This window comes from Mesoplodon densirostris, chromosome 2 (genome assembly GCF_025265405.1).
Source record: "Mesoplodon densirostris isolate mMesDen1 chromosome 2, mMesDen1 primary haplotype, whole genome shotgun sequence".
NCBI lineage: Eukaryota > Metazoa > Chordata > Mammalia > Artiodactyla > Ziphiidae > Mesoplodon > Mesoplodon densirostris.
In genome coordinates, this window is record NC_082662.1 from 117,176,620 (window position 1) to 117,193,258 (window position 16,639).

Here is a 16,639-nt window from a genome sequence, read left to right on the forward strand (position 1 = left end):
ACTGTACTGTAGTACAAAGCAGTCTTGCCTGCCCAGGGTTCTACCCAGGGACCCAGTGAAAGCCACACCTGTAAGCACCCCTGGCAACAGAACTTCATGTCTTGAACTTGACTGTGGTCCTTAAAGCCATCCTGTGACCAAACTCCAGTACCACTCTACTGAAGTTCAGGGAAGTCCTGACTGCCCAGGGACCAGCCAAGCAACCCAATGAGAGAATTCTCAGGGACCTAGCAGAAATCACACCCATCCATGTCCTTGGTAACAGGCTTGCCAACTTCAGGCCCAAAAGTAGACCCAGCAATAATCATGAGATCCAGCTCCAGCCAAGCTCAACCATGTTCCTAGAGGCAGTCCTATAAGTTTATGGAAGAAGCAAGAGTATTTAGCAGTTCAAACAAGTAAATACCAGAAAGAGTGTCTGCTTTTCTAAATTCACAGACACCAGTGCAGAGCTACACAGATCATATTTGTCGGGCAAATATGACAACATCAAAGGAAACTAATAAAGTTCCAGTAACTCCCCTAATGATCCATGAACTGCTTGACTAACATTTCAAAATAATAGTCTTAAAGAAGCTCAATGAACTATAAGAAAAAGCAGACAAGTAAATTAATCCACAAACAATAGATAAACAAAATGAGAAGTTTAACAAAGAAATAGAAAACATAAAAAAGAACCAAACAGAAATCTTGTGGCTAAAGAATACAATGACTAAGCTGAAAAATTAAATAGACACCTTCAATAGCAGAAGGGCTCATGCAGGAGAAAGAATCAGTAAATTCAAAGACAAGCCATTTCATATTACCCAGTTAGAGGAACAAAAAGAAAGAAGACCAAAAAAGAGTGAAGACGACCTCGGTGGTTTATGAGATAACATTAAACCAATCAATATATGCATTACTGAAGTCCCAGAAGGAGCAGAGAATAAGAGCAGAAAGATTGTTTAAAGAAATAATTTTAAAAATCCCAAATCTGGGGAGGGAATTGAACATCTAGATCCACGATTCCCAAAGGATCCCAAATAAGCTAGACATCAAAAGGTCCAAGATATATTATAATCAAACTCTCAAAAGTCAAAGACAAAGAGAAAGTTTTGAAATCAGCAGGAGAAAAGCAACTCATCACACACAAGGGAACGCTAATAAACTTACAGTGGATTTATCAGTAGAAAAATTGTAGATCAGGAGAGAGTGGGATAATTAAAATACTGAAAGAAAAAAAACCTGCCAACCCAAAGTACAATACATGGCAAAGCTGTCCTTTGAAAGTGAAGGCTAGATAAAGACTTTCCAAGATAAACAAAAGCTGGGGAAGTTAACTACCATAAAATCTGTTGTAAAGAAAAGCTAAAGGAAGTTCGTCAAGTTGAAATTAAAGGACACTAACTAGCAACATGAAATCACATGAAATTATAAAATTCACTGTTAAACGTGAGTATATATATGGTTTGACTTATGATTTTTCAGCTTTGTGGTAGTGCAAAAGCAATACGCGTTTGGTAGAAACCATACTTTGAATTTTGATCTTTTCCTGGGCAAGCAATATGGGGTATGATACTCTCTTGTGATGCTGGGCAGCAGCAGTGTGCCAGAGCTCCCAGTCAGCCACACAGTCAAAGGGGTAAACTTACAACAATTCTGTATCTATACAGTCATTCTGTTTTTTCACTTTCAGTACAGTATTAAATAAATTACATGAACTATTCAATACTTTACTATAAAATAGGGTTTGTGTTAGATGATTTTGCCCAACTGTAGGCTAATGTAAGTGTTCTGAGCATGTTTAAAGCAGTTTAGGTTAGGTTATGATATTCAGTAGGCTGGGTGTATTAAATGCATTTTAGACTTACGGTATTTTCTAATTATAATGAGTCTATCAAGACATAACCTCATCCTGAATTGAGGAAGATCTGTATAGTTATATTCAGACTACTCTGAATACTGGGTCTTATTCTATTCAGTCTGCTATGAAAAAAATGCCATACTGGGTAGCTTATAAACAACAGTAATTTATTTCTCAAAGCTCTGGAGGCTGGAAAGTCTGATATCAAAGCAGTGGCAGACTCATCTCCAGTACAGTGCACTTCATCATAGACAGCTATCTTTTCACTGTAATCTCATATAGAAGAAAGTATAAGAGGGCTCTCTTTGGCTTCTTTTATAAGGGCACTAGTCTCTTTCATGATGGTTCTGCCCTCATGACATAATCATCTCCCAAACGCCCCACCATCTCCTAATACTATCACCTTCAGTGTCAAAATTTTAACATATGAAGTTTGAGGGGAAAAAAACATTCAGACCATAGCATCCTATATAGTGGTATATAAATCACTTTTAATTCTAGTGAAAAGAGTTTAGAAAGACAAAAGTATTAAAAATAACTATAGCTAAAACAATTTGTTAATGTATATACAATATAAAATGTGTAAATTCTGATGTCTATAACAAAATGGGGGGAGAACTAAAAGTGTAGAGTTTAATATGTGATTGAAATACATTTCTTAACTTAAATTGTCTGTTATATTTTATAAGGTCCCATAGTAATCACAAAGAAAAAAACTGAAATAGATATACAAAGACACCCAAAAGCTAAAACTATCTTGAACCAGAAGAACAAAACTGGAGGCATTATACTTCCTGACTTCAAATTTTATTACAAAGCTATGGTAATCAAAGCTAGCATAAAAATAGACATATAGATCAATGGATCAGAACAAAGAGCCCAGATATAAGTCCACACTTTTATAGTCAACTGATCTTCAAAAGGGGTGCCAAAAACATGCAAGGGGGAAAGAATAGTTCTTTCCGTAAATCATTCTGCAAACACTGAATATCCACATGAAAAAAAAATTGGATCCTTATATCTCACCATGTACAAAAATCAATTCAAAGTAGATTAATGACTTAAATATATGACCTGAAACTGTAAAACTACTAAAAGAGAACATAGGGAGAAAGCTTCTTGACATTGATCTGGGACATGGGTTTTGGATATAACCCCAAAAGCATAGGCAACAAAAGTAATAACTAAGACAAATGGGATTGCATCAAAAATAAAAGCTTTTTCACAGCAAAGGAAACAACAATATAAAGAGTAACCTATGAAATGGGAGAAACTATATGCAAACCATATATCCAATAAGGGGTTAATATATAAAATGTCTAAGGAACTCTAAAAAATCAACAGCAAAATACAAATAACCTGATTAAAAAACAGTTAAGGACATGAATAGATATTCTTAATAGAAGACATAAAAGTGTCCAAAAGTATATAAAAAGATGCTCAACATTAGTTATCATCAGGGAAGCGCAAATCAAAACCAGGAGATAATACCTCATACCAGTTAGAATGGCTATTACCAAATAGACAAAAGATAACAACTGTTGATGAAGAAACCTTGTACACTGTTGGTAAGAATATAAATTCACACAGTCATTATGCAGAAACAGTATGGAAGTTCCTAAAAAAATTAAAAGTAAAACTATCATATGATCTAGCAATCCCACTTCTGGGTATGTATCTGAAGGAAATAAAATCAGTATCTTGATGAGATTCCTGCACTCCCATATTCATTGCAGCATTATTCACAGTAGCTAAAATATTGAAACAATCTAATTGTCTGTCAACTGATTAATGGATGAAGAAAATGTGGTGTATAATAATATTCCGCTGCATATATATATGCAATAGAATATTATTCAGCTTTAAGAAAAAGAAAAAAATCCTGCCATTGTGACAACATAGATAAACCTACAGGACATTATGCTAAATGAAATAAGCCAGAGAAAGACTAATACTGCATGATCTCACTTACATGGAGAATCTGAAAAAGTTGAACTCACAATAGTAGAGAATAAAATGGTGTTTGCCAGGCAGTGAGTAGGATGTAGGGGAACTGGGGAGATGTTGTTCAGAGGAAATGAACTTTCAGTTGTAAGACGAAGCAGTACTGGAGATCTAATGTAGAGTATGGTGACTAATAATGTATTGTTAAAATTTGCTGAGAGTTCATCCTGAGTGTTCTTACCACACACACACACACACACACACACACACACGGTAATTATGTGAAGTGAGAGAAATGTTAACTAGCTGATTGTGGTTATTACTGCATAATATATGTATATCAAAACATCTCATACATCTTAAATATATACAATTTTTATTTGTCAATTATACTTCAATAAACCTGGAGGGAAAAAGAAAGAATGTCATGCATCTTAGGTTTTTCCCTTGCCTTGCCCACTTCCCCCTGTGAGTCTCGGGTTTTGTCTCCTCCTCCCTGTGTTCTTTATCTGACAATCACAGCTGTGGTTTGCATTTGTGTGCAAAAGAAGGAGACATCTTTTTTTTTTTTTTCCCCCGGTACGCGGGCCTCTCAATGTTGTGGCCTCTCCCGTTACGGAGCACAGGCTCCGGACGCGCAGGCTCAGCGGCCATGGCTTATGCGTCCAGCCGCTCCGTGGCATATGGGATCTTCCCAGACCGGGGCACGAACCCGTGTCCCCTGCATTGGCAGGCGGACTCTCAACCACTGCGCCACCAGGGAAGCCCCTGGAGACATCTTTTGTATTAGAAAACTTTCCCTCTCATGTCCAGCACCATGGTATGGCATTGTCATACAAGGGATAAACCCTCCTCCTCTGCAGAGAGAAAACTAGGGTCTTCTCTGAATGAGACAATATGGACAAGCAAACGTAATACATTTTCTGGACTTTATCAAGTAATATTTGTTGTAGAAAAAAAAATGAATAAACCCTTAAGTGTTGTGGTCACTGTGGTTTCCTTCTTTGTAAAGTTGAAGCTCTGACCACGCTTTCAGCCTCAAGGGAGAAATCTCTGAGCTATACAATGAAGCCAGGGAATATAAGCTCCCCAGGCAGAAAAGAATCTCTGAGCAGGGGCTGAGCCCCAAGAAAAGGCCAGGTCCATGGCAGAGAGATGCTGTCCCAACCCCACCCAGGGCCTATGCTGAGCTGTTCTACTTACCCAGGACCAGCAGTGACACCCACAGCAGCATGAAGACTTGGCCTGCCCAGGGCTGAGCCCAAAAGAGAGGTTTTCTCAGGTATACCAGGTTTGGCCTTGATCTTACAGTTGTACTCTCTCACAGTAGCCCCAAGGAAGAGATCTGAGAAACAGCTTTTTCAAAGAGCAGGATGCATTAGTAAATTAGAAAAAAGGAAGTGGAAGTACCCATCCTCAACTACTAATCAAAGTTTCCTGCCCAGTGATCAAAGTGAAAAAATAAATGATAGGGTTTTTAAAAAGCTCATATCCTTGACCCCACATTTCTATTGCTTGGAAAATACCTTAAGGAAAGTATGGAAGATAGCTCTAAAATAATGTTTTTGTGACATTATTCATAATAGCCAGAACACTTGAAGCAACATAATAGGACTGCTTAAGAATATTCTGATACATCTAAACAATGACATAAAATGCAGACATTAAGAATGAGATAAAGTTGCAAGACAATTTTAAAGGCAAGACAACCTTGATTAATGTGAAGAGAAAAAAGTGAGGAGTAGATTGGTATTTGTTGTATTAACACATTGGGGTAGATGTAAAAAATAGAGTACATGTGTATATAAACTGACAAAGTATCCTTTTTTATTTCCTGGAAAGTATACCTAAAATAGTGGTTATATTTGAAGAACTATGGATGGGAAGGAGACATTTTATTTTATGTCTTTCTATACTGTTTAACTTTTTAAAAATTACTATGTTTGTGAATTGATTTTATAACTTTTTAAAACTCAAGTTTCCATCCTGGTATACTGACAGCAAAGATCACTAAGACATTAGCTGCCATGAGAAATGCCAGTTCCTTATTTTCAAATAGTTTTCCCCAACCTTTCTTTCTGAGTCCATACCTTGGTCTTCTTAAGGGGACATTTAATCTCATATCTGCAAAGCATATCACCTTACATACATTATGTTATATCCTACCTACTTCATTCTGAGACAAGAAAAGCATATAAGGGTAAATAGAGATTATTCCATCTCAGTCCAGCAGGAGGACCTCAAGGGAACAAAGAGCTTTTACTTGCTTTTGAAGCTAATACAAATAGCTCTGCTACATATATTCTTGTATAGGTCTCTCAGTGCATGTGGGCATACATATCCGTTGAATATATACCTGGGAGTAGAATTCCTGGCTCTTAAAATTATTTTAGAAGGCTCAGTTTAGAAGGTACTGCTAAAGTATTTTAAAAAGTGGTGGTGCTAATTCCTACTTTATCAACCAGTGTGTGAGAGTTCTTGTTGCTGAAAAATATTTACTGATATTGGTATTATAATCTTGTAAAATTTAGCCACTGTGCTAGGATTATCTGAATGCAGTTTTAATTTTCATGTCCCTGGTGAATTATGCAATTGAGCATCTTTTCATGTTCTAATTGGTGAATTGGATATTCTTTTAATCTCATTGGTCATTTTTTCTTTTCTTGCCTTAAAATACAAATTTTATTTCACCTGGCTTGCAATTTTTCTTTTGTGATATCATTGTCTGGTTTTGGTAGTGTGATGCTGGACTCATAAAATGACTTCAGAAGTGTTCTTTCCTCTGCAATTTTTTGGAATAGTTTGAGAAGGATAGGTGTTAAGTCTTCTCTAAATGTTTGGTAGAATTTACCTGTGAAGCCATCTGGTCCTGGACTTTAGTTTTTTGGGAAATTTTAAATTACTGATTCAATTTTATTACTGGTAATTGGTCTGTTCATATTTTCTATTTCTTCCTGGTTCAGTCTTGGATGATTTTATCTTTCTAAGAATTTGGTCATTTCTTCTAGGTTGTCTATTTTATTGGCATATAGTTTTTGCAGATGAAATGATACTACAGATAGAAAATCTAAAAGATGCCACCAGAAAACTACTAGAGCTCATCAATGAATTCAGTAAAGTTGCAGGATACAAAATTAATATACAGAAGTCTGTTGCATTTCTATATACTTACAACAAGCTATCAGAAGAAAAATTAAGGAAACAATCCCATTTACTATCAAATCAAAAAGAATAAAATACCTAGGAATAAACTTACCTAAGGAGGTAAAAAGCCTGTACACAGAAAATTATAAAACACTGATGAAACAAATTGAAGATGACACAAGTGGATGGAAAGCTATACCATGTTCTTGGATTGGAAGAATTAATATTGTTAAAATGACCATACTAGCCCCAGGCAATCTACATATTCAATGCAATTCTTATCAAAATACCAATGGCATTTTTTTCCCAGACCACAACAAATAATTTTAAAATTTGTATGGAAACACAGTAGACCTTGAAGACAGAAAACAATTTTGAGAAAAAAGAACAGAGCTTCCAAACAGCTTGAAACTAGGTACTGAGATACTCCTCTTAGGAACTCTGAGAGGTCTTGGCACATCCTCAAATACTGGGAGCATTTAAAAATATAATAGGCTGTTTGAAGAAGCACAAAGATTTGAGAGATGACAAAGAGCTGGAGCAGGGTTGAATAATAAGTTTTATCTCCTACATGAGGCCACTCTTCAATATTGGGAGAGGTCTTCATTTCATCTACTGTATACAAACCATAACAGAGTCAAGCAAAATAAAGAAACAGAGGAATATATTCCAAATAAAAGAACAAGGTAAAACCTAGAAAGAATAAAACCTTAATGAAATAGAGATAAGTAATTTACCTGATAAAATGTTCAAAGTAATGGTCATAATGATGCTCACTGACCTGGAGAGAAGAATGGATGGACACAGGAAAACTTTAACAAAAAGAGGGAAAGTATGAGAAAGTACCAAATAGAAATCACTGCTGAAGAATACAATAACTGAACTGAAAAATACACTAGACGGATTCAACAGCAGACTAGATGAAGCATAAAAGAGGATGAGTCAACTTTAAGACAAGGCAGTAGAACTCACCCAATCAGAGCAGCAAAAAATAAATTGATTAATTTTTTTTAAAGTGAAGATAGCTTAAGGAGCTTATGAGGCAAAACCCAATGGACACACATTCAACTTATAGGTGTCCCAGGAGAGGAGAGGGAGAAAATAGCAGAAATCTTGAAGAAATAATAGATGAAAACTTCCCTAACCTGGGTAAAGAAATAGACATCCAGATCCACGAAGTTCTGAGTTTAAATAAGATGAATCCAAAGAAACCTACACCAAGACACATTATAATTAAAATGTCAAAATTAAAGACAGAGAGAGAATATTAAAGAGCAGCAAGAGTAAAATATTTTGTTATGTACAAAGGAACACTCATAAGAATAACAGTAGATTTTTCAGCAGAAACTTTGCAGGCCAGAAAGGAGTAGGATGATATATTCAAAGTGTTGAAACAAAAAATAAAAAAATCCAACAAATAATACTCTACCCAGAAAAGTTATCATGTAACATTTAAGGAGAGAGAAAGAGTTTTCCATACAAGCAAAAGCTAAAGGAGTTTTCACCACTAAACTGTCCTAACAAGAAGTGTTAGGAGGACTTATTTAAAATGAAAAAAAAAGTTTAATATCTAACAAGAAAACATATGAAAGAAAATATTTCACTGGAAAGGTAAATATATAGTAAATGTAGTGGTTTAATTACTTATAAAACTAGTATAAAGATTAAAAGAAAAACAACTATTACAATCATTAGTTAAGGGACATACAAGACATAAGGATATAAACTGTGAGGTGGAAAGTAAAAATGTTGAGATATAGGGATCAAACTTATGTTGTTATCAATTTAAAATAGAATGTTATGTTATTACACAAAAACCTCCTGGTAACCACAAAACAATCCTTTAGTAAATCTAAGAGAGAGAGAGAGAAAGAGTAATATAAGCATAACAGTAAAAAAAAAAATTCATCAAAACCACAAAGGAGGAGAACAAGATTCAATAAGTGGTGCTGGGAAACTGGAGAGCTACATGTAAAAAGATGAAATTAGTACATTTTATCACACTATATACAAAAATAGACTCAAAATGGATTAAAGACCTAAATGTAATATGTGAAAAAGCTCTTAGGAGAGAACATAAGCAAAACACTCTTTGACATCAATTGCAGCAATATTTTTATGGATCAGTCTCCTAAGGGAAAAGAACCAATAGCAAAAATAAACAAATGGGACCTAATTAAATTTAAAAGTTTTTGCAAAGCAAAGGAAACCATCAACAAAATGAAAAGATAACCTACCGAATGGGAGAAAATATTTGCAATAAGCTCATAAAACTCAACATCAAAAACAAACAAACCAACAAAAAACAGAATTAAAAATGCACAGAAGAATTCAATACACATTTTTCCAAAGAGGAAATGCAGCTGGTCAACAGACACACCACTAATCATCAAGAAAATGAAAATCAAAACCACAATGAGATATCACATTACACATGTCAGAATGGCTATCATCAAAAAGAAGACAAATAACAAATGTTGGCGAGGATGTGGAGAAAAGGGAACCCTTATACACAGTTGGTAGATATGTAAATTGGTGCAGCCACTGTGGAAAACAGTATGGAGGTTCCTCAGGAAACTAAAAATTGAACTACCATGTGATCCAGTAATTCCACTCCTTGGTATACATCTAAAAAAACCAAAAACACTAATTCAAAAAGATACATGTACCCCAATGTTCATAACAGCATTATTTACAATAGGCAAGATATGGAAGCAACCTATGAATGAATTAAGATGTGGTATATATTGAATATATATATATATATATATATATATATATATATATATATATATATATATATATATACATATATATATAATGGAATATTACTCAACCAGAAAAAAAGAATGAAATTCTGCCATTGCAGCAACATGGATGAACCTCAAGGGTATTATACTAAGTGATATAAGTCAGACAGGGAAAGACAAATACCATGTGACCTCTCTTAGGTGTGGAATCTGAAAGAGGCAGGGGGTTTGGGGTTGTAGAAATAAGGGAATGAAAAGAAAAAAGGAAAATAATGTACAAGTCTTTTTGTAAGCAGCCTTTGGCAGGAAAGAGCTCTTCGCAGGAGGCCCCTTTTTTCTTGTCACTAAACTTAAACCAGGCAGCCCTATGCTGTACTCATCTCTAGCACAACTTTCAAATCTTTTGATCACACAATACCTTGCTTAACCTGTTGGTTCTTTCTGTAGATCAAGGAAGTAGAAATGAAGAATAAGTAATTAACAGATGACCACATCTCTTCCTTAGCATCCCCTTCAGTAATCTCGTGAACAAACTGTGTGAACAAGACAGTATCAAAAGAAAGACCACAAGAATTTGACAAGCCTGCACACAAACCTGCATGCAGTGGGGGATGGCAACGACTCTGACCCCCTATCTCAATGATTAACTGAGATAACTTCCCCTTTTCCCTTTAAAACTTTCATGGCTGAGCAGAATCTTGGGAGGCGGATTTTGGGGAACACTGAGTCCACCATCTCCCCAGACTGCCGGCATTCTGATGAAAAGCAACTTTCCTTTCTACCAACATTTGCCTCTCTTGAGTATTGATTTTTGAGTGGTGAGCAGCTGGACCTGAGTTGGTAATACTTTAAGAATATTGTAAAATTTATTGACATGAAAAAGCTGGATAAATGGAGAGTTATATCATATTTGTGGATAGCAACACAATAACATAATGACCTTAAATCTTACCACATTAATCAACAAATTCAAGACGGAAAAAAAGAAAGAAGAGAAGTAACAGAAGTTTAGGGAGGGTGGAAGGGAGTGACCTGGACACACAATAACCCTTCTCTAGTAACATCCTGATGAGTTAAGTATAAATGAATCAGAAAGAAATGGATTTTTTTCCCTTGAAATACACATGAGTTTAAGTACCAAGGAAAAATATGCTTGGAAAAAATGTTTTGTTAAAACTCACCCTCCCCAAAAAAGTTTCATTGAAGATGGAGTTTTGTTTTTCACTCTTTTAGTCATTTGTGGTTTGTCTCAGAAAGTAAAATGTGGTGGATATGCTTTTATTCTGAACTGAAAGTGATATTTATCCTGATAGCTTACCATATATTGGATGCTTACTGTAATACAACATCACAGCAGGTACTATGTATATATTATTTTATTTAATCTTTGCTTCAACACTAAAACAGTTAAACAGTGAAATAACACAGGCAATGTTCTGTCAGGTGGGTATTATTGTCCTCATTTTACAGATGAGGAAAACTGAAGCTCAAAGAAATTAATTACCTTAATTTCAAGTACCTTGTAAGCCCAAAGACTCACAGACAGTAAGTAGACTCACATACAGTAAGTAGTAGAGCCAGGTCTGGAACCCAGATCTGTCTGAGAATGAGCATAACCAATTCAATAAAGAGATTCAACAGTCATTAACATTTGAATAGGAATCTAGGTAAAGCACTGCCCTAAAGCCATCTGTAGCAGCAACAGTTTCCATGGTTAAATGGTTATCTCAAGGGCAATATTAAGGACCTATTCTGGGTTCCTGATGGCAGGAAATGGAAACTTGGTATTCTGAAGTTTATAAGTAAGCACTGTACTATCTATAATAGTACAGATTAGAACCAAAGGCTTTTGGAGGACAAAGTGAGAGACATATTTAAAGTAGGACATGAGGAATTAACCACAGTAATCTCATGATCACTGGATAAACCTTTCAGTTCAATGGCTCTGTCAATCAGTATGGAAAAGGGTTGGAACTTCTCAGGTGCTCTGGCTATAGGTACCTGGAGGAAAAAGTGTCAGATACAGTGATGAGAGAGGATTGACAGAGATGAAGAGGGAGTGTTGGCAGCATAAACAAATCTGGACAAAGGGAGAATTTAAATATTACCATCAGGTCATTTTCCTGAAGGAAAATCTAACTGGCAACGTTCTGTCATGACAGAGAGGTAAAGGAGCACAGTCTCTGTTACCAGAGAGACTCAGAGCTCTGCCACTTACCAGAAGGATGACCACGAGCAAATTATCAAACTTGATCCCAAGTTTCTTCATCTTTATAAAGGAGACAACATCACCCATCTTATTAAGTTGGTGCCAGCCTATTCAAAACCCAGACCTGCATGAAACCAAAATCTGCTGTTCTTTCAAACTTCTATTCACTTTCTACACTACAGCCTTTTAACCAAATTGCCTTTATTTGTGGTAATTAATGCTTATTAAAAATCACTGGGTGAATGCATATATATTTAATAACTCTGTTGAAGTATAATTTTCAATGATAAAATCCATTTGTTTTATCACCGCAATCTAATTTTTTTTAAATTTCCACTACCCCAAATAGAAACTTGGCACCCATTTGTACTCTCCATTTCCACCCACAGCCCCAGGCAACAGATTACTAATTTACTTTCTCTATAGATTTGCCTATTCTGAGCATAGAAATTGATTCATACAATGTGTGGTCACTTAGTATGCTTCCAAGGCTCATCCGTGTTTTAGCATTCATCAGTACTTTGTGAATGTATGCTTTGTTTTTTGAACCTTCTTGGCTAGGATAGCAAGGTTTGTTAAGAATCTCCTTGAATATTTCAGTTTCCTTGAAGGTACTGTCTACATCAACCTGAGTTTGATAAGCAAGAGCAACAGCCAGAGAAAATAAGGAAAGGACATGTCTGATATCCCCCGTTAAACTTTCTAGGGTTCTGAGGTGAGATACCCATGCCTGTGGGTCACTTTGCATACTTGCTACCATTTCCCCGACCATGTCCAGAAGGGATATTAGGTCAGATTAGGCTGCCCTTGACTTCTGTCTTTGAATGCTGGACATTCTTTTTGTGCTGTGGCTTTGCTACCTTGAACAGGTAGCAAAGAACAAAAGCTCCCCAGCTTTCCAACTTTTTGCTAGTTCTCCAATCTATGTCCATTCCTCCACCTAATTCAACTTCTGAATACCCTCTATTCATTACTTCATATTGATTTTTATTTCTTATTAATTTATCTACCTGGTTATATTTAGAAAAAGTAACCAAAGCAGGCACCCATCATTGGGTTTGTCAAGCAAATCTCTCCCCATCTTAAGATACATGCTGGACCTGCCAAGGTGACTCTCTACACAAAGACCCTTCTCCTTTCTGTGGTTTTTTTCCAACTTGGCCATCCCAATACACCAACTGCCTTGTGTATTCAGACTCTGATCATTGGCCAGGGAGGAAGCTTGTTGTATGGGAAGAACATTGGTATTCGAATTGGATAGACATGAAACTGAATCTTAGCTCTGTCATTTACCCTCTGGGGGACTTTGGGCAAACAATGCAAGATTTTGAGCCCCAGTTTTCTCATTTATAAAGCAGGTATTAATTATACTTGCCTTCTAGTTGTTGTCAGCATTAAATGTTTGCAAAGTATATGTCACAAGAACATAGTAGATGCTGCATAAATGGCAGTTATGAAGTTTATTAGCCTGCCACTCTGAACTCAGCTCTTTTTTCCATTCATGTAACCGAGCAGGACACTATCGGGCTTTCCCATGACAGACCCCTCCCCCACATCCTCGGCTTTAACTCCTCTCCGAAGTACCCAGATAATAGTATCTCATGCATATTTCCTGAGTTTCTCAGATGCTAAAAACCACCACCAAATGGAAGAAATTAACAGCTTGGTGATCATGAGCACATAGCACACAGACCTACTGGCGCCCAAGGGCTGGTAAAGTTAACCGCCCTGTTACTTCAACATCAACCAATCAGAGAATTTTGCACGAGCTGATCACATACCCTGTTACCACCCTCATCCCCCAACCTGGACTTTAAAAATGCTTTGCTGAAGCCCTTTGCAGAGTTCGGGTTTTGGGGTGGGGCATGAGCCACCCGTCTCCTTGCGTGGCCCTGCAATAAACATTTCACTGCTCCAAACTGACGTTTCAGTTTGTTTGGCCTCACTGTGTGTTGGGCACATGAACTTGTGTTAGGTAACATTCTCCAAGGCTGCCCTCAGCCCAGGGCTTTCAGATCCAATTGTCTTCTAATCCCAGCACTAGCATAATCACAAATTCCAATGACGGGTTCAAATATTTATTTAGAAAGCATTTAGAAAAAGAGAGAACTTGTTTTGGGCCTGTTTGATTCTGGAAGATCCATTGGAGAAGACCTCTGACCAGCCACTTACGACTTGCTGGAAGCATCACAACTACATCTGGTTTCATGACCATATGACCTGCACAGTCACACAGGACCCAACATTTATAAAGGCCCTGAGCTTGGTCTAACACTCTGCTGTTCCCGTCTTGAAATTTCTAATAATTTTATCTTTAAATTGTGTTTTGTAAATGAAGTCTGACGGAACAATGGAGTCAGCACATGAGCAGAGAAGATACTTGCTATAGGTGTGTCCACTTTCCTTGCTGCCCAAATGCAAATAGCATTCAAATACCCCAGGAACACTTTCCTGTTGGATCCACAATATGTGTGAGTCAGCAAGACTCAAAAGGTGTACAAAGTAAACATATTACATCAATGAGTAACAGCCCTGAGAAGTCATGCTTTCCATTTGAACCAGAACTTGCTTTAAACATAGTAAGAAGGCAATCGTGTTCTAAGAAACTTCAACAACCAAGGAACCCTAATATAAGGTACTTCCCTATATTAGCTAATCAAGTAAGCTGAAAATAACATAAAAGGAAAAGGAAAGATAAGGCAATCTCTATATTTCAGTCTTTCCTTACTTGTCAGTAATCTAAAGATAGAAAGTGTTGGCGTAATGTGCTCATATTAAGAAATGAAATTTTAAAAGTTGAGAGGTTTTTTTTTGGCAGAATTTCCACTGTTCTCAAAGGAACAAAATACACATGATGAGTGAACTACGAAATACAAATTGTCTAATTTCTGTGGTTCTACATATGAGTGAAATACTATCATATTTGCAGTTAAAGCTGGCATTGCAAAATATAAAGGTGAAACATAAAATTCATGCTAATGATTTAAAATTTTGTTTTTTCTTTTCTTATAATGACCTTAAATAGCAAATAAAAAGCATCATGACAAGAAGAGGCAGAGACATGGAAAAATGAAAAAAAAAAAAAGCTTTATATTTTAGTACATTTAGCATCACTTTTTTCTCTTGGTTTTTGAACAAAGAGTCTTGAATTTTCACTTTTCACTGGGCCACAGAATTTATGTAACATCCTGCATCTAACTCTGCTCTCTTCTTGGTGGTCCTGAATAACTTCCTGGGGAGAACTTGGGCTACTTGTGCTCTTAGGGAAGGAGGCCCTATGCAAATGAGCTGACTTCTTTTCATAATGAAAATTCTCATTTTTTTAGCCAGAAAATAATAGAAGTCAACTGGTTTGAGGCTTTCCCCTTACCCCTCCAGCTTATGTAAATTTCTGAGGTGTTATTTTTCCATGCCTCTGGGAAGTCCGAAGACACAACATATTTTTGCATAAACATAAATGATATATTTATCTTGGGGTTCCTCTTTCTGAGACTCTTGAACTGACGTTTGGGTGGGGGCTGTTTTTACATATTATCTCAAGGTCATGCTTAGCTTTAGAGATTTTATTAAGTATAATAAGCAAGAAGCTGGGATGGAGCTAATGAGAACTGAAGGCTGATGGTGTGCACAGCAGAATCACCAAATATACAAGATTGAAGTATTGTAGAGATTATCTAGGTAAACATTTTAAAGACTCAAGAGTGAAGGCAGGGAATTTCAAATTCTTTAAAAAAAAAAAAGTCTAGGCCACAAAGTGATTGGCCAGGAGGAGACAAAGCTGAATGTGAATCTCAAATTTTCTTCAAGTTTTTTTGATAAATAAAATCCTGGCACGTAAAATTCAACACTGAGAGGAGCTGGGTGAGACTGCACTCATGCCAAGGAGTTTTTGAATGATACTTCAGTCTGTCTTCATCTATGGCATTGTCATTCCCTTGGTTGCCTAAGCCAAATTCCTGGGACTTGTCCTAGATGCCTTCCTTCACCTCCAATCAATAACTGCTTTTACTGAGTTTCCTACAAAACAAGGTGTGTGCCCCTCCCCTCTACTACATCTGTGGCTCTGCCCTGTTCATCTAACCTTGATGACAGTAACAGTACCTAACCACTCTCCCTGTCACCAAGCTCTCCCACCACGACGTTGTCTTTGACACAGCCACTAGAAAGTTCTCTCTGGAGGACAAATCTGAGACACCTGGTTTGACTAAAACATCTGTGGTTCTCTGTGGTTCCCTGTGGTTACAAGATAAAACTCTTTACAGCACCAAGGCTACTGGGATCTCTCCCTTTCCAGACTGACACAATTTTCCAGTAAACAGAGTTTTATTTTGCAAATGTACTAAACTGCTTGTAAGTTCCTGAACACATTTTTCTGTTTTATGCCTGGGCACATTTTCTATGTCTGCTTAAGTCCTTTGCTTCATTCCCTAGCCCATCCTTTCTGTGTCTAGTTTTCCAACTCAGTTTCCTTTTCCTCTTCTTCTTTCTATTCTTCCTTCCTCCTCCTCCGACAGCTAACATTTATTAAATGTTTACTGTGTCTAGCCACTACGCTTAAGACTCCACACATTTAATCCTCACAGCAAGTTTATGAACTAGATTCTACAGTTATTCCCATTTTTAATCTCTAAGGAGTTATTTGAGTAACTTAACTAAGGTTACATAGCTATGAACTGTGACCTGGATCTGAACTCAGATCTGGTTGGCTCCCACTGTTAATACTCTCTTAATCACTGTGTACTATCTCTT

At 36.6% G+C, this 16,639-nt stretch overlaps 1 protein-coding gene across 1 annotated transcript in view; it reads right to left on the minus strand.

Annotated features, from left to right (window-relative positions):
* The window catches only part of FCRL5 (Fc receptor like 5), a 46,199-nt gene extending 41,178 nt beyond the window's left edge, over window positions 1–5,021 (minus strand). The window contains exon 1 of the mRNA XM_060090783.1: window positions 4,991–5,021. Coding sequence (XP_059946766.1) covers window positions 4,991–5,021 — 31 coding nt within the window. The remainder of the gene's footprint in view (window positions 1–4,990) is intronic.
* Between the last annotated feature and the right edge of the window lie 11,618 nt (window positions 5,022–16,639).